The following is an 18150-nucleotide window of genomic DNA, read 5'->3' on the forward strand; positions in this document are numbered from 1 at the left end:
GGTTCAGCTTGAAGCTGGAGATATGAATAAATTTGGAACTTGAGATTCTGTTTCCCTCTTACATTTGGGCTCTTGTTAGGGCCTGTGAGCACTACCAATACACTGAAGTAGTCTGATAAATGGAAAGAAATTTTTTTTAAATATCAAAGCTTTTACTGTTTCACAGGATTCAAAGCAGACTTATTTTTGTGATTTTGGGGACTTCGTTTACATGGAATTTTTAATCAGAATCCCTATCAAAACGCTGTTTGATGTTTTCCATTTGCGAAACCCAGGTTTTTCAGTAATTGGTTTAACAAATTCCTGTTTTTTCAGTAAATGAAAAACTTCTATAACCATCATAGATTTTTTTTAAACCAAAAAAAAAAGGCTATGGAAACATTCTGGCATTAATTAAACATTTTCAAGAAAAATCTGGTATGGGGAGGATGGTTCCTGTAAAATTCTACATTTTTTAAAAACTCTAGTTTTTTTGTCTTGACAAGCTTGGGCAAACTTTTAGTAGGTTTAAACATTTAATTGAGGCATCATGGGAGTAAACACAATGTGAAACACTTGGCATAGATTGGGACTGAGATGTTTAGCCGCATGTCATATCTCTGTGATCCATACAGAGTTCACACTGTAGTTAGTTGTGCCCATTGGGGTTAAACAGTGGTGCAGGTACATCATAGGTGACTGATGGGAGACACACAAGGGCGGGGGCACCAGCTAAAGGGGAAGCATGTGACCTCCACACTGTGACCCTTTCCTATCTTACTCCAGCCCTTGTGGCACCATCTGTGTTGATCTGTAGTCTCTTTAGTCGAGAGCAAATCCACACGATAGTGCCGGATGGCATTCTGTTTTGAACAGCAGGGACCAGTGGGAAAGTTTCTTGCAGTTATGGAAATCCTAGATTGGTGAATTGAAAACTGTTACTGTACTTGGCGGTGGATCAAAATTGAGTTTGAAAAACAGGAACATCATGGACATAAAGTCTGAGAATGAGTCAACTCTACCATGTTAAATGGGGGCACAGCTGAGATTGAATACTTTCCAAACAGTGCTGGATCACAAAGAGATTCTTACATTAATCACTTTTAAGTACATTCTCCCCCACTCACATTTATGCCCGTGTGGAGGGATGCGCTTTATAAAACAGCAACATGCACAATGATTTAAACTAAGGTGCAATTTCTTTTGTTACTGTGGCATCACACGAAGAGCAAAGTGCCAGCCAGACCTGATAGACTGATTATCATTTGGCACGACACAGTATTAAAACAATGTATACTCCAAAGAAAAGGGGGAAGACTAACTCTGCAGTTGCAGAGAACTAAAGTAGTGATAAATGATTTAAGAGATTTGCAGGGCCTGAAAGTGCAAACTGTACAGATTTTTAAATGTTCCCTCTCACTATAGCAAATCTCATTTGAGCCTGATGCATTATTTCATCCTGACAAAGTTATTTTTGACCATTCTCGGTAAAGATGCAAGATTTTACTTTGCAGCCTCCAAAGCCATGGTCTGGAACTGGGCTACAATGCATTGAAGAGGCCAGCGTACCCTTTTTGTGTGCCTTTTCTGTATTTTAATGCCCATGAAAAATGGATACGAATAGCTCAAAGTGTAGGCAGATTCTGTTCAAGTTTCTGGCAATGAACTCTGCCAAGGCACCTGATTTTTTATTTTTTAATTTTGCAGTGTCTTTTGCAGTTCTTAATCTTCTGCCTAAGCAAAGAAAAGTCATAATATGTGTTGTTTTGGTCAGGCAGACAAATAGCCACTAGTCTGAGACTACCAAACTCACTTGCAACCCTTGTGAGATTTGCATACCAGTGTCGAGAGAAATGTTCCCTCTAATCATTTCCATGCATGGGCAGAATAAATGTTTATGTGCATCGAAGCATGTGCGGATGTGCACCACAGGTAGAAACAAACAGACTTAGCTGTGGGTGCTCTGCTAATCAGCTAGGTGGCATTCAAATCGCTCCTGATCAGCCACATGGGGAACAGTGGTCCATATCTCCCTCTGCAGCATTGCAGAGCTCTTTGAAAATTCCTCCAACATTTGTTTTCCAGCTGTTGAGTGTAAATCATTAGGGAGGCTTTAAACCACTCAAACACTGGATGTAAGATGCTGAAAACTGGCACCAATTGAATGGTGTATTCATTTGTTGTGTGTGCAAGGGCAATATTGTTCCCTAGTTGCAAACAAACAAAAATTCACTCAAAATAATTGAATGGGTAGGGGAATTAAAAATGTTTACCCACAGGGAGAAGAGAACTGAAGTTAACACAGGAGACAAAGGGATTAAATATCACATAATTGACCCTGTTATAAATATTTATAGCTCTTATGTCTTGTAAAACATGCCCTGAGTATATCCATTTACAATACTTTTGGCTCCAGCTTGGTATGGAAAATGTCCTAGTACCTGTGACCAGTCAGGCAAGCTGAGGACAGTGGAGTACAGTTGTAACTAAAAACTATCCTCAATGAATTGGTTTCATCAATCCTCCTCATCTCCCTAGCAGCCTGCTCATATGTCAACACAATCTACCTCTTTCCCATCTCAGATGCGGCAAATCCGAAACTCACCAGTTCTTTAACCTCAACATTTCTAAGATCCATCCTGTTTTGTCTGTCCCCTTCAGGCTCACAACAGCCTGAAAAGACAGCCTTCCCAATATAAGCCAATGTAATGATGCGCTGAGGGGCAGATTAGCTGAGCTGGCACTTTATCATTTATTTTTTTAAAGTTACCTACAAAATCAGTTGCGTGCATCTTTGATTGCATCCCACTACCTGCCTTAGCTTTTGTATGTCCCTTGTCTAGAATGTAAGCTGTACAAGGGGGAGTTGTTTTTTTTTTTTTTTGTTTGTTTTTTGGTCAAGGTACACATTTCTTGGTCAAGGTATAGTCAAGGGCCAGATTCCAAAGAAACATTTTTCACACTACGATGATGATGATAAGCAAATAAAAAGAATGTGCGATCCATTCCAAAACACTGAGTTCCAGATTTGGCCCTTGCTGTGCTTATTGGCTACCTTTAAAAGTGCGATTTGAGACCATGCACAATACCGCTGGCTTCTGATTCTGTTTGTAGCCTCTGAGTGCTAGAGTAATAGAAACATTTAGTAGTGGTAATCATAGGCACTGACTCTGGGGGTGCTGTAGGGTTGGGGCACCCACCAAGAAAAAATAGCAGGTGCTCAGTAGCCACCAGCAGCCACGCTTCCTGCTTTGCCCCCCTCCCTCCCAGCACCTGTCAGAGGCCCTGCTGATCTACTCCTGTACCTCCTGCCTGCTGCGAATAGCTGTTTTATGGCATTTAGAGACTCCAGGAGAAAAGGAAGGAGCAGGGATGGGATGTGCTTGGGAGAGGGTGTGGGGAAAAAATGAGGTGGTGGAGAGCAGGGCGAGATGGTGAAGAGGCGGGGCAGGGACTTGGAAGAAGGGGTGGAATGGGGTGGGGGTGGAATGTGGGGAGGGGGGTGAGAATCCTCCAGCCAGAGTATGGTACTGATGGTTTATGAAGTGGTTCATGTTACTTCCAAGCATCAAATATCTAAACAAATACTGATATTTTTGTCATGATCCATGACCTGGGAAGCACATAACTTTCTGCCTAAGTTTCAGTAAAGGGGGGTGTTGCTTCAGAAGTGAAAAGGGAGAAATGAGATGAATCAGTTGATAGGAAGGAAAACTTTCCTGTCATCCACATTCTCTTTGACCCCTTCTCCTTTTCTCCTGCTCGTTTCCTGCTGATACCCCAGCCTAATTTTTTTTCTGTTTTTTCCCCCCAAATAAATTAATTAGTTTTATGCTTAGTCCCACTACACACTGCAATATAGTGCTCCCAGGGCTTTCCACTGAGATGGACACTGTCACGGTTTGATTTGTTTCTGATATTTATCTTTAGAGGAATTCAGAGGTGTCACCATTGTGGAGCTGATTAAGAAGGAGGGAAGTACCCTTGGCTTAACTATATCCGGTGGCACAGACAAAGATGGAAAGCCAAGGGTCTCAAACCTGAGGCCAGGAGGCCTTGCTGCAAGGTGAGAAAATCTGTGTGAAAAATGTGGCATATTGAATACCTGATGGAATATCTATAAAGACAAGTGAGTTGGCTTTGGATTTTTTTTAATGGCCACGTGAGATGTAAAGTTATTCATCTCATAGGAAAAAGCCTGTTATTCCATTCAGAGTTATTTCCTATGATCCATGCAATGATCATGAAACATTTTAGAATAGGTTTTAGAATGGTTAAACAAAAACAATTTCAATCCCACCAGTTACAAACATAAGTGGTTCTACAAAATGAGGCAATTTCATTTTTAATGCATCTAAATGGTAGATTACATGCTATCTGGGGTGAGCGAGTGCATTTGGCCTAATACTAAACCATCTCAAACACCATGGGCTTAAATGTTTAACTTCGGCTCTTACATTGGCATTATACAATTCATGATCAAGTAGACCGTGGAGAAGAGTGGGGGAGCAGAAACAGTGAAGGAGAGGGGAAAAGATTGGAAAAGAATAGCATACTATGCAGAGAGCAAGCAGAAAGGGGCGAAAAACTTGTCTTGCCTGCTGGAACTTTTGCTTGATATTGGTGTCTGACTTTCTTATGATAACCTGTCACAAGGGGAGATGGACAGGTTATCATAAGATGGGATGGAAGGAAATTGGGAGCACATATTTATTACTATTCATCTGAATCTGAAGGTTTGCCCCCAGAAAAATATAGCAGATGGACACATTTTTCCAGCCACATAGAAATACTTCATATGCCAGCTAAAATGATTAGGGCAACTAAAATGATTAGGGGTTTGGAATGGGTCCCATATGAGGAGAGGCTAAAGAGACTGGGACTTTTCAGTTTAGAAAAGAGGAGACTGAGGGGGGATATGATAGAGGTCTATAAAATCATGAGTGGTGTGGAGAGGGCTGATAAAGAAAAGTTATTTATTAGTTCCCATAATAGAAGAACTAGAGGACACCAAATGAAATTAATGGGTAGCAGGTTTAAAACTAATAAAAGGAAGTTCTTCTTCACACAGCGTGTTGTCAACCTGTGAAACTCCTTGCCAGAGGAGGCGGTGAAGGCTAGGACTATAATAGAGTTTAAAGAGAAGCTGGATAAATTCATGGAGGTTAGGTCCATAAAAGGCTATTAGCCAGGGGATAAAATGGTGTCCTTGGCCTCTGTTTGTCAGAGGCTGGAGAGGGATGGCAGGAGACAAATCACTTGATCATTGTCTTCGGTCAACCCTCTCTGGGGTACCTGGTGCTGGCCACTGTCGGTAGACAGGATACTGGGCTAGATGGACCTTTGGTCTGACCCAGTACGGCCGTTCTTATGTTCTTATGTTCTTATGCCTTTTGATTAATACAGCTAAAATTGGTTACTATTTGACATTTTTTATAACATTTTCCAGCAGAAAAGATGTCCCACATATGTCCAGGCAGAACATAACAGAATATTATTTTTGCTGTCTCTTTACAGAAGTGACCAGTTGAACGTTGGAGACTACATCAAGTCAGTGAATGGGATTAACCTGACTAAACTGCGGCATGATGAAATTATAAGCCTTTTGAAGAATGTAGGGGAAAGGGTGGTATTGGAAGTGGAGTATGAACTGCCCCCAGCCGGTGCGTGTTGCTAAGATAATGTTCCTTACATTGCTTAACTGTCTCATTCTGTGATACGGAGGGGATTTGTTCGTGTTATGCCCTCTACCACAAAGAATGTTTAATGGGGCAGCATTATATTCTGTCTTCATCTGTCTGTGAAACATTGGTAGAGGTTGCAGAGCCACTCTTCAAGTGCAGTTAGTTCTCTCTCTATTTCCAGCATAATGGGTGCCTGCTCATGCACACTGGCTGGAGATGGCTGATTAGATTTCTGTTGCCTTGCTGTGACTTGGCAGCAAATCCCCGATCTGCATCCCTAACCATCTCTCTCTCTCTCTTTTTAAGATTACTGTTGCTATAACTGATCGGAAAGTATTCAGAATCCTAACAACCCATTGGCTAAAGCCTCTCTTCTTTGTTTAACTGTATTAAATGTTGCTTCTTCTGAACATTACATGTCTTCAACAGGCTGAAACTCTGTGTTCTTTAGCAGAGGATCTTAAACCCAGAAGCAGATGAACCAGTTCAGATAAAGGGAGGAATCTGTTCTGAGGTTGAAAAATTGTTTGATTTAACTTTTATTATAAGAACAAAGAAATAGTTTAAAAAAAAAAACCCACCCTTCCCTTAAACTCATTTCCACCAGTAGCAACACACCATTTGACCCACCTACCAAAAAAAAAAAAAAAAAATCTTGAAGCCAATCAATCTAACCCAGAAAGGAAAAGTAAATTAATCTATCCCTCCATACTTGTTCCACTGAGCATGCTCACTTAGGGTACAGCTACACAATGGCACTATTTTGGGATACTTCTGGTATCCTGAAATAGCTATTCTGCATCTCGACAGTGCGCCTGTTATTTGGAAATATCTTTTGAAATAATGGGCATGCTCTTCCAACATCCCTGTAAACCTCATTCCACGAGGATTAAGGAACGTTTCAGAATTGTGGTTTATTTTGAAATTTGGCACTGTGTATACAGTGCCAAGTTACGAAATAAGCTATTTTGAAATACAGGCAGTCCCCGGGTTACATGGATCCGACTTACATCAGGGTGAGGCAACCCCGTACTAGCTGCTTCCCCCCAGCAGACCAGGGAGACGTGAAGCTAGCGCCCCCTCCTCCCCCCCAGCAGACCAGGGAGACGCGGAGTGGCTTTTCTCAGCAGACACCTCAGCTTGAGAATAAAGGACTAAGGGAAGTGAGGTGTGGGAGAATAAAACTGAGCTCTGGAGAAATGTTTGGCTAGAGTTTCCCCTACAATATGTACCAGTTCCGACTTACATACAAATTCAACTTAAGAACAAACCTACAGTCCCTATCTTGTACGTAACCCGGGGACTGCCTGTACATTTGAAATAAGCTACACAATTTGCGCTACGCAAGTTGCATCGCTTATTTTGAGCTAAGGATGCTGTGTAGACACACCCTTAGTGTACCTGAGATACCGTGACTCTATCTCTCTCTAAGCTATTGGATACAAAGGAGAGAGAGTGGCAGGTTATTCTTCAGTTTCAGGGAACACCACTATGATAAAATAAATATGCTCCTTAATGGCTGCATATCCGAGAATGGGCATTTTTTTCATCCTCTATGATTGTATATCCTTCACGTTAAAAGGAGCAGTATATTCAGCATAAAGTTACAGTTTTTCCCCTAGGATCAGTTTGAAACATTCACTTCCTTTTTTTCTTTTCCTCAAAAAGTCAAAACATGAGGGGGAAAATGAATCTTTTAGCAGTGAGGCTTGGGGGGAGGGGTTAGGTCAACAATTGCCTGTTTTTAATTTAAAACATCAAGAACTTAGCATCTCCATGACATGAAGCAGCTGGCTTTTGAATGACACTGAACGCAGTGAAACTGGTTGAGAAATGGCAAGATTTTACTTCAATGTCAAAGTATTTGTCTAGGCAGATTTGGGGAAATCTGGAATATAAATGAAGCGGTATTTTCCAGTTATTTCCTAATCTTAAGAGGAAAAGCATCTTATGCTTCAGATACAGGCAACTTTCTCCTTTTTATTCCCATCCATATAGCACCGGAGAGCAGCTCTGGCATTATTCCAAAGACCATAGAGGTGTGTCTATACAAAGAGGGCAACAGTTTTGGCTTTGTGCTAAGAGGTTAGTGACTTCTCTGAGGAGGGTGATAAAGACTGCATGTGCAAAATGCTGGTTGTAGTGCTCTAAGAATGGGGGAAGGAAAGGGACGAGAGAAAGTCAGTGTTGAAAATCTTGTTTCGGAAATAAAACTGTGCCTTAAAGCGGGGGAGCCGCCAGCCATGCCAGGCCTGTTAGCGAAGTGGGATAGCTGGCTACATGCTCCCAGAAGGGGGAGGGGCCTTGGATGGAAGGGGTGGGGCCAGAGCAGCCAACCTTCAGTGTTGCCCAGAGCACACCATAACTCCCCCAGCTCTAAGTGCCGCCCGCAGCACATTGGGCCATGTGGCTCTCCCACAGTGATTTGAAGGGCTTGGGACTCCAGGCGTTGCCCCATTGCAGTAGTGGCTATGGTTGGGAGCCCCAGACCTTTACAGTCACCAGGCATTGGGGCACTTGCCCCATTTACCCCCGGCTTCCCCCTTGGCAGGCCTTCCTTGAAGTGTGTACTGACCAACCTCCTAGGACTGCTGACTGGCTATCCAGAACTATCTTTGCTGGCAAGCTTTGTCAACTATTAAATGAAAAATATCTTCAGTCTCTCAACACCTCTGTTAAAACAACAAGGGCGTTCAGCTCCAGAGATTAGTTATTTATGGCTTTTCTGGTTTTGCTCTAGGGGGAGCCCATGAAGACTGGCACAAATCCAGACCATTAGTACTCACCTACGTGAGGCCAGGTGGCCCCGCAGACAGGTAATGTTCATGTTTTACCTCCTTTAGCAATGGAGTTTAACAAAATGCATGCCCAGCTCTTACCAGACTTCAGCATATAACATCCTGTGGCCCATCACACCAGTGTCTCCGGGGCATTACGGCTTTCAATGAAAAGATCTTGTGAAGTTGTAAGTCCTTTCCAGGTGTGTTCAGAGGATGGCTATCTTGATTTAACTTATCTCCTGTAAGGATGTGTCTGTTATGCCTAGAAGTACCTCTTCCAAAATGATCACTTAATTAGCTGACTGTAGATCTCTCCAGGGCCACTATTGCTATGATACAAGGTAATGTAGGAAGGGGTCTGAGGCAGTCTCTTTAGTCTCATATTGCTAATTAAATGTGATGGGCATCAGACTATAAATACCCTAAACTAAACAGAAGGCAATTGTCCAGGGGCGTGTTCAGATCCTGCTGGATCAAGATTTGTACTGAATTCTGCTTCTGGCTCCCTGCAGGGAAGGGTCCTTGAAAATCGGAGACAGGCTGCTGAGTGTTGATGGGATTCCCCTTCACAGTGTGACTCATGCTGACGCGCTGAACATTCTGCGGCAGTGCAGCCAGGAGGCGCTGTTCCAGATCGAGTATGATGTCACCATCATGGGTAAGGAGGTGGGGCAAGCTGAAAAAAGCTGCTCTAAAGTGGATTTTTCAGTGGGAGCTGGAAGATTGAATCCTTCTAACTGCACTGGGTGATTTCAGTGGGAAATCACTAAGTAAAGTACTTCTCACCATAGGAAAGGCAAGAGACTGGTCCATGGTTGATAGAGCTCTGAGTAGGCTTACATGATAAAAGGGTTAAAATACCTGGCAAAGCTGGTACTCTCTCCATCAGTGATGTCAGCAGAAGTTCATTTTGTGAGAGGAAGTTCATTCTGTGAGAGGAAATGATTAGTGTAGACAAGGCCACAGAGACAGGATGTTGTTAGGGCAGAGTGGGTACGTAATGGAGGGCTATGTGCTGTCTGAGAAGACAGCAAATGCCTGTAGTAAATCTGGGCAGGAGACAGACTAGTTGACTAATGAATCTTCTATATGGAAAAATTTTGGTTTGGGAGCATGAACAGGTCTCAGTTTGGGGATGTTCCATTTTCAGAGGTTTTAGTTCAGATTTGCTTCTCACAGAAACGAGATGATTAATAGGAACTCTCAATTAAAGAACAGCTGCTAGAAAGGTGACAGGATGAGGCGGTATTTCTAAACAACTTCCTAATGTTTTTCAGTTTCACGCTCTGGGGAAGGGTTGCTTAGCTGCAATATAGCAAGTTAGAGCTACACATATGTTACGTCAGGGACCATAGTTAAAGTACCAGAGTCGAAAGCTATGTTGGCTATGCAATCTCAGTGCACTGTGTTACATTTTGATCTGGAGGGATTTCTGCCACAACCAGACCCACAAGATGGGCCAACTATTTCTGGAACCTCTTCTGCCAACCTCATGTACCAGGCCAGTATGTCTAAGCTAATGAGCCAGCAAGAGAAGGGGCTAATTAGGTCAGATTGTTTTTTGATTTGCTAGCAAGGTGGGAAATCAAAGGTGGCTGCAATCCAGAGAGCACTGATGAGTTTCTCAAGGAGAAAAGGATTGGAGGGCTATAGAGCTGTTTTCCAAGTTGAAATCTTTTGAGAGCTTTGCACTCTGTGTTTGGTGTTCTATGAAAATGTCTCCAGCATTAGTCATTCGTTAGATAGAAAAGCAAAATGTCAGTAAAAGTTCTGAGGGTTTTGTCTTCCCCCATGTACACTTTCTTAAAATGTATTCTCTCATAAAATCTTTTCTCCTCCTTTAATCAAAAACTCACAAATAAATACAGACCACAATCTGTCCTCAAGAGAGACTCAGGACTGGAATAGAAAGGAGTGTTGGAAGGCATCTGTATTCTGAATTGCATTGGCAGTGATGTGTGAAGGAAAGTAGCACTGCAGCTACCTGCCCTCTACTGGCCTTTGTCCATGTTTCAAATATAATTTCAATTTCAGAGTATTGTATTAGTGCTGCAACGTTTTTGAGTCCTGTGACAGGGTGGCATGCCCCTCTAAGGGCCAGAGACCAGGGCCAGCCAGCCCAGGTCACTAATCAGATATGGGTAAGAACAAGCCCTTTCCATTGTCTGTCATATTATTTATGGCTCCAGTTTATTTGTAGCTTTCTGGATACTAGCAGCTTCAGAAATCTGAACAGGGAAGATCCACTCTCTTCATTAGTTGTTGCTGTTTTTCTGCATTCTGTTGGATACCCAGGTGGATGGACTTAAGAAATCTGCTCCAAAATGGAATGCTTGTGTAGAGCTTCATGACTCTAAGAAACTGGGCAAATGCAAACAGCTCGTGGTGCATGAGAAGCAGGCTTTTAAGACATCCCTGGTTCATAGTTTGTATGAAGTTGATGGTTTTAAAACCTGACTTCGTCACCTTACATGAGATCAGTTTAAGTCTCTTGCATTTTTTTCATAACTTTACACCTAAGTATTAGGGTTGAAGGAGCATAGAATAGTGGTCTGACTTTGGCTGTACAACCTTAGCTGAGCCTATATTCCTGTATAGTGGCCAAGACCAGATGTATCAGAAGAAGACTCTGTCTGTCTGTCTGTCTGTCCATCCACCCATCCATTCACAGAGAGAGAGTTTCTTCCTAACTCCATAGAAGTGGAATCATGACGTACTTGCCTTGTTTTCCTTGTCTGAGGCTGGAAGGAGAGAGCCTTTATTTTTGATGGAAAAAGCAAAAATATGACTTATTATTTTTAAATGCTGCAGTCTATCAAGAACTATTTGCTAGCCTTCCACAAGTGGGGAATAGGAGAAAGGTGTGGGACACCAAAATATCAGCAGATATGTGAGTGAGCTCCCCCTGTCACTAATCCTGCTGATAATAACCTGTTCCTCCTTTTTTTTTTTTTTGCTTCTCAGCATGATTGAACATTTTAAAATAATTTCACATTAAGCTCTCTCTCTTTATTGCCATAATACAAATACAGGTAGGGAGATTATCTTATTTCAAAGCTTCTGTCCATTGGGGAAATTCATTTCTCATTAGGCTAGTGTTTATGTTTTTAGGTGGGGCAAAGAAGCTATTAGAAGTCCCCTTTCCTCTGCTTTCCGTGAAGGCAATAGTCTCCTCACGGGATGTTTATAAATGCGCAACCAATGTTCTGTGATGAACTTCTGTCTACGGAGCTGGCAAGGCTGCCCATGGCTTGGCAGATGCTGACTTCTCCCCCTGAAGCAGGATGGAGCATTTTTACAGTTATACTGTTTTAAAGTGAATTAAAAATGAGTCTTTAATTGTCCCTCCATGGTTTTTCCTTAATTTAGTTTTTACAGTTGCTTCCTTTATTGCATGTTCCTCTCTCACTAGCTAACTGAGATTGTTTTGGTCTGTAAGAAGAAATAATTGTAGTTCTTTCAGGCAGTAATAAAAGGAACGTAAATGTTGGGCGTGTGGATTTCCTCCCTACCCCAGGGGCGGATATAGGGCAGGGCGAGCGGGGCAACCACCCCGGGCCCCGCGCTTCAAGAAGCCCCGCGCATGCGCCATGTCAAAGGGGGGACCCCGCGAAATTGTGCTTCCCTGGGCCCCGCAAAATCGTCATCTGCCCCTGCCCTACCCCATCAAGAGTTAGTGCCTAGTTTGCTTCTGAAATAGGGTACATGGACATCCAAGGAGTCAGGATGAATGTTGGCAATTCAATAATTTGTCCAGATCATATCCTCCAGCTGAAGAGGTCAAAACACCTTACATACATTCAATTAGAAAGTCCCCATTTTACAGCTGGGAAATTTAAGGCACAGAGCAGCTGAGTGACTTGCTGGAGGCCCTACAAAATATTGGTGGCAGAGCTGGGAATAGACCCCAGAGTTCCCCACGCATGGGGATTGGTCTGACCACTAGGCTTTGTTCCTTCCTGTGGAGATGGCAGGAAGAAGGCTAAAATGCCTCTCATGGTTCATCGGAACCATGGCGACCCATTTGCCTGGAGTAGTGATGCGCATTAACTTGGACACTGATATCTGTGAAAATGTAAAATATGAAACCTGCACCAGGGGAGCATCACAGTGTCAGGGCCCCTTGCACCACAAGTGGGGAGGACCGAGCCCTGTGGAGAGCAAGTATTGTTTTGACGGCTGTCCTTCATAGGAGCCCAGTCAGCAAAAAGCACTGAGAGGATTTGCTGCATCATGGCATTTCCTAGATGCACTTGCAGTGTGAGTTCCTGGTCAGCCCTGCCCACTCTGGAGAGCAGCTGAGCTCCATACAGCTCATCCACAGGCAAAGGAAATTGCAGTAGAGTCCCTCTGCTTCAGGATTGTCCCACCTTGGGGGATGCCACATGGAGGAAGAAAAAGGGGAGGAGACTGTGCTTCAAGGTTTTTCATCAGCCACGTGGCTTTTAACTGGTGCTTTCATAGCCAAATTGCTCTCTTGGCAGATCTCCTCGGCTGAGATTTTAGCCACATAAGGAGTTAAATTGAACTCCCATTAAAGTGAATAGGAATTTAGTGTCCAAATCCCAAAGGCTGCTTTGAAAGTCTTTGCCTTGGTATTTACTGTAGCATTTATCTAGCAGCAGCAGTAGCGCACATTTTCCTGTGTCAACACTGTATTTCATGGGCTCTCCTAAAGCAATATGCAGCATTTAAATAGTGACACTGTAAATAAGCCGTATCTGCTGCTGCACAGAGCCGTGGGCTGAAGGCTTTTAGGATTGACTCAGTTTGGGAAAGCTACCTTCCGTGCTGGAGAAGGTGAGTGCTGTCTTCTCCATCCTCTCTCCCTTCCCAGCTGCCTTCCACTAACCTTAGCTGGAGACTACAGTTCTCTGTGGCTCTCCTGATGAGAAAGCAGAGAGAGGCGAATGTCCTGCAGCATTAAATGAACTATTTATTGCTCTGCATGAGCTGAGTGGTGGCAGACTGTCTATCTAGCCTTCAGGCGTGACCCACAGAACTGTGTAAACCTACATGAACTCTGAGATCTGAATAAATTTGCAGCTGACTTCATGTCAGTAAGCTTTGCATGGAGGTGCATTTGCATAGTGGGACATGCTTCCCTCCGTTTTCTTCAGGGTGCATGCTTGGCTGCTCAAGCAGCTATCCAGAGGGAGTTTTTACAAAACCAGGAGGAGATCGAAAGCCACAGACAAAAGAAAAGAAACGCTGCAGTGATTGCTGTATATGTGATTGAGGATAAAGCTTAAAAAAGCAGCCACAAATCCACCCTTGTGAGCTGACAAGCTCTTCCTGACCTTGTGAAATGTTTATGTTGGCAGACTGAACTCCGCGACGAGGACACTTGTTCCATAGCATCCATGAACTCATCCATGAATAGCACTTCCGCTGGCAGGCAACTAGTAAACCCACTGGCTGTGTAGATGTACATGGGACCTGGCCAGCCTGCTGAGGTCTGATCTGGGATGCTTCTCCTCTGGGTTGACAGGGAGGTGGATGTTTTGTACCTAAACAACCCGCATGGTGTTTAACACTTTCTTTTTGAGGAAGAAAATTAGGATTTATGAGATTGTCGTGAACAACCTAAACGTTCAGGCAGCTCTGAGAAGCTAGTACTGGTCAGCTCTCCAAAGGGTCAGGGGCTGGGTTTAGTATGGACAAGCATGGGAAGGATTTGGCAGCATTTGTGAACTGCTAACAACTCTTTGAATCAGCTTAAAGCCTCATCCAGGGTGCCTTTTGCTTGGTATATTTGCACCAGTGCTGAATTTCATGAGGCCCTGATGCAATTCCTACTGAAGTCAATGGGAGCAATTACCGTACATTTGTTACAGTAGCGGTTGTATCAGTACCTGAGCACTGATGTATATGACAAAGGTCAAGGAGTTAGGGATTCATTTGTGTGCTATGTGTGGGTGTTACCCAGACCAGTAAAGGTGCTCTGTCATTCCCTGTATCTCTGGATGGTCCTGTGCTGTGGAATTTTGCCTCAGTGCTCTGACACCAGCAACCTGATAATAGTATGATGGCCTATCCCAGGCTTCCCCCAATCTGGTTACTTCTTGCAGGGTAACCTTAACTCTTCCAGCCCAGTCACCCCTAAACCATCTCCCCTGCATTGTTCAGTCCCTCTAGCTGGACTGCCACGCAAGTTATTAAGCTTGTTGCTTCCAAAGACACAGAGCAGACACCCGGCACTTAGTTTAGTTAACTTCAGCCTTCAGCTGAACACACAGCATTGAGGTGGTTTTGTAATAGTTATTAACAAAGAACAAAGAGTTAAGTGATAAGTGAACAGACGAGGTACTAGTAAAGTAGAGCAAAACATGCATTCTTCTGACTAAAATTTAACTTCAGTAACTTGCAATCTTTGTCTAAGCAGATTTTTCGCCTATAGTTAGGTCTGAGGTTTCAACCCCTTTGGTTGAAGGAGCTGCCTTTCTCAAAATGAGAACGCTGGTGTCCCACAGGTTATGGATGCCAAAATGTCTTTCTGATTCTGCTTATATTTCCTCAAGTTTACTGTCTCTGTTTCAAGAGCAAGGAAGGTTTCCTAGGGGTAAAGGCTTCGTTCCCCATCATGATAGTTAAGCGCCCAGGAACACATCCCCAGTGGGACCAGAACCCCAGAAAAATCCATCTTATTCTCCATAAAAGTTTCATACAGAGCAAGCTCATAAGCTTTCTCTGCCCACCCACTGCTCATTTAGTTTGATGGCCCTGTTTGCCCTATATGTAGATGTACTTCTGATTGTCCTCTGTGGCTCAGTTTACATTGGAGATCCAGGAAGACAGGCTAGGGGAGGCTGGGCTTAGGCACTCTCTGCCAAACACTTGTCATACCGCCTTCCAGAGGACACAGGTGCGGAACCACTTCAGTTCTGAGAGGGTTTAGCTATAAGGCAATTAACAGCACCCACGTCTCATTCTGCTTAAAAATTGTATGCAGAGAAAGCTCATACGTTGTTCACTCCCTTTATCAATGAAAGAGAGATGCACAGCTGTTGTCCTCCCACTCTGTAACAGTTATTTACACTGAGTTTATTAATACAAAAAAGTGATTTTTAGTGATTGCAAGTGAAAACAGACAGATCACACTAAGTTCCGAAGCCAAATAAAACATGCCAGCCAATCCTAATACATTAAGAAACTTGTCACATGCAAATTTGTGCCCTAACAGTTGTTCTAATGATCTCTTTCACAACGTAGGCAGCCTCCTAGTGCGGACCTAATCCGTACCCTGTTCAGTCTTAGATGTTTCCAGCAGGCATCTTTGGCAGTAAGTGGGAGTCTCCTGGCATCTGGCAACCATTTCTGTTGTTTGATTCCCCACCTTTATGATCCCCTTGTCCAAGGAGGATATTTTTTGTGTTCAGTTAAAACTTTTCTTTACCTTGAGCGGAAAAGAACAAGATCCAAAAGTACAGCATCAGGTGGTCTTGCCACTTATCCTGGCCGAACCTACCAATATCCAGGCTTACAGGACAAAAAACCATCACAGATTGTTACCTTGAGCACCAGCCCATTAAGTTCTTAAGTACCACTATTTGCTCTCACTACAAATTCTTGATTTCTAAATGGAGTCATACTTCAAATCTCTAACTTTATATATAAGAATTATACATGCCCAGAAAGAGAATACATACATACAGCAGGCTGTAACTTTAAAAATACGTCACATGATGCATTTTACCTAAATCATCTTTGAGTTATGCATATTCATATTCCTAAGCCAATTTTCATAAAGCATTGGAGGGCATGACACCTAGGTGACTTAAGTTTTAGGTTGTCTTTACTATCTCTCTCTGCTGCTACCCTCAGTACCCTCTTTTCATGCCTGAACCATAGTGCCCGATGCTATAATAACAGCTCCCTAGTGCCAAATGGATGCATAGAAATCGCTTCACTAATGTGAGCATTCACTTTGCCTGCTGTCTTCTCTCAACAATTCTTTTAAATTAGTTTGGACTTAATAGCCCTGTGCTAATTGCTTCATACTAATTTTGCTAAATTACAGGTGTCTGATCCTAATTTGAGAGAAGAGTAAGTTGTCTTTTCATAGCACAATGACATAAATTTGAATGGCTGATCTCTCATCAACTATGGCTTTTTAAAAATGAACCAAGGGCAATTCCTGCTGCTCTTCTGGAGTTCAGCAGCATGTGGTGATGGTTACTAACAATGTGCATTTAAACTGATTTAGTTAACTCTGTGAGATGTTGTAAAAACTCTGTATACTGTAGCAATGGCCAAAGATCAGAGGGGTAACTGTGTTAGTCTGAATCTGCAAGAACAACTAGACGTCTGTGGCACCTTATAGACTATCAGATTTATTGGATCATAAGCTTTTGTGGGCAAAGACCCACTTCGTCAGATGCATGTAGTGGAAATTCCAGAGGCAGGTATAAATATACAGGCATAAGAAAAGAGTTCCAATCAAGAGTAAGGCTAGAGATAACGAGGTCAATTCAGTAAGGGAGGATGAGGCCCACTTCTAGCAGCTGATGTGGCAGTGTGAACACCCAGAGTACGTCTAAACTACACCCTTCTGCCGGCAGAGGGATGTAAATTAGACGTATTGAAAGTGGAAATGAAGCCGGGATTTTAATATCCTGCATTTCATTTGCATAATGGCGGCCCCCGCTTTTTTCGAAATGGGACTTTTCGGAAAAAAAGGCAGCTTAGATGGGGCATTTTCAACAGAAATGAGGAGTAGAGGGTCTTTTGAAACTGGGCATTTCTGTTGAAAATGCCCCATCTAAACTGCCGTTTCTTTCTGAAAAGCCCTATTTCAAAAAAAAAAAAAAAGCGGCAACCGCCATTATACAAATGAAGCACAGGATATTTAAATCCCGGCTTCATTTGCACTTTCGATACGTCTAATTTACATCCCTCTGCCGGCATAGGGGTGTAGTTTAGACACACTCCAAGGGTATGTCTAAACTACATGGCTCCGTTGACGGAGTCATGCAGATTTGTTGTTTTGGCAAAGGCAAATGAAGCCGCGATTTAAATGATCGCGGCTTCATTTACATTTACAGGGCTGCCGCGCTGAGCCGACAAACAGCTAATCAGCTGTTTGTCCGCTCAGCGCGCTAGTCTGGACGCTCCGCTGCCGACATCAAAGCCCTTTGTCGGCAGCCCCGGTAAACCTCGTCCCACGATGACAGAGGCATGTAGTCTAGACACAGCCCAAGAGAGGAGAAACTGCTTTTGTATTTGGCTAGCCATTCACAATCTTTGTTTAATCCTAAACTGATAGTATCAAATTTGCAGATGAATTGTAGTTCTGCAGTTTCTCTTTGAAATCTGTTCTTGAAGTTTTTTTGGTGCAGGATGGCTACTTTTAAATCTGCTACTGTGTGTCCAGGGAGATTGAAGTGTTCTTCTACAGGTTTTTGTGTGTTGCCATTCATGATATCTGATTTGTGTCCATTTATTATTGTGGGAGAACTCAGGGGCAATCCAGTCTGCCTTCCTACAACACTGCACAGTAGGAAATATTCCCATAGTGCATTGCTCACACTGATGATGGTGCTTCCAATGTGGACATGATCTAGGATCATTTCACGAGGAGTAACGGTAGTTGGAACTAGGAAGCCTAGTCCAAACTACCTAGTTCGTGCCCCGTGTAGCCGCGCTGCACGGGGTTCGAACCAGCGGGGTTTTAAAAATGGCGGCTCCCCGCTTATGCAAATGAAGCC

At 43.2% G+C, this 18150-nt stretch overlaps 1 protein-coding gene across 5 annotated transcripts in view; it reads left to right on the forward strand.

Annotated features, from left to right (window-relative positions):
* The window catches only part of GRIP2 (glutamate receptor interacting protein 2), a 528003-nt gene that overhangs the window by 433535 nt on the left and 76318 nt on the right, over positions 1-18150 (forward strand). For all 5 annotated transcript variants that reach the window (XM_075938764.1, XM_075938763.1, XM_075938768.1 and 2 more), the window contains exons 3-7: positions 3910-4045; positions 5497-5642; positions 7662-7748; positions 8404-8479; positions 8956-9101. In XM_075938764.1, the coding sequence (XP_075794879.1) occupies positions 3910-4045; positions 5497-5642; positions 7662-7748; positions 8404-8479; positions 8956-9101 (591 nt within the window). The remainder of the gene's footprint in view (positions 1-3909; positions 4046-5496; positions 5643-7661; positions 7749-8403; positions 8480-8955; positions 9102-18150) is intronic.

This window comes from Pelodiscus sinensis, chromosome 11, assembly GCF_049634645.1.
Source record: "Pelodiscus sinensis isolate JC-2024 chromosome 11, ASM4963464v1, whole genome shotgun sequence".
NCBI lineage: Eukaryota > Metazoa > Chordata > Testudines > Trionychidae > Pelodiscus > Pelodiscus sinensis.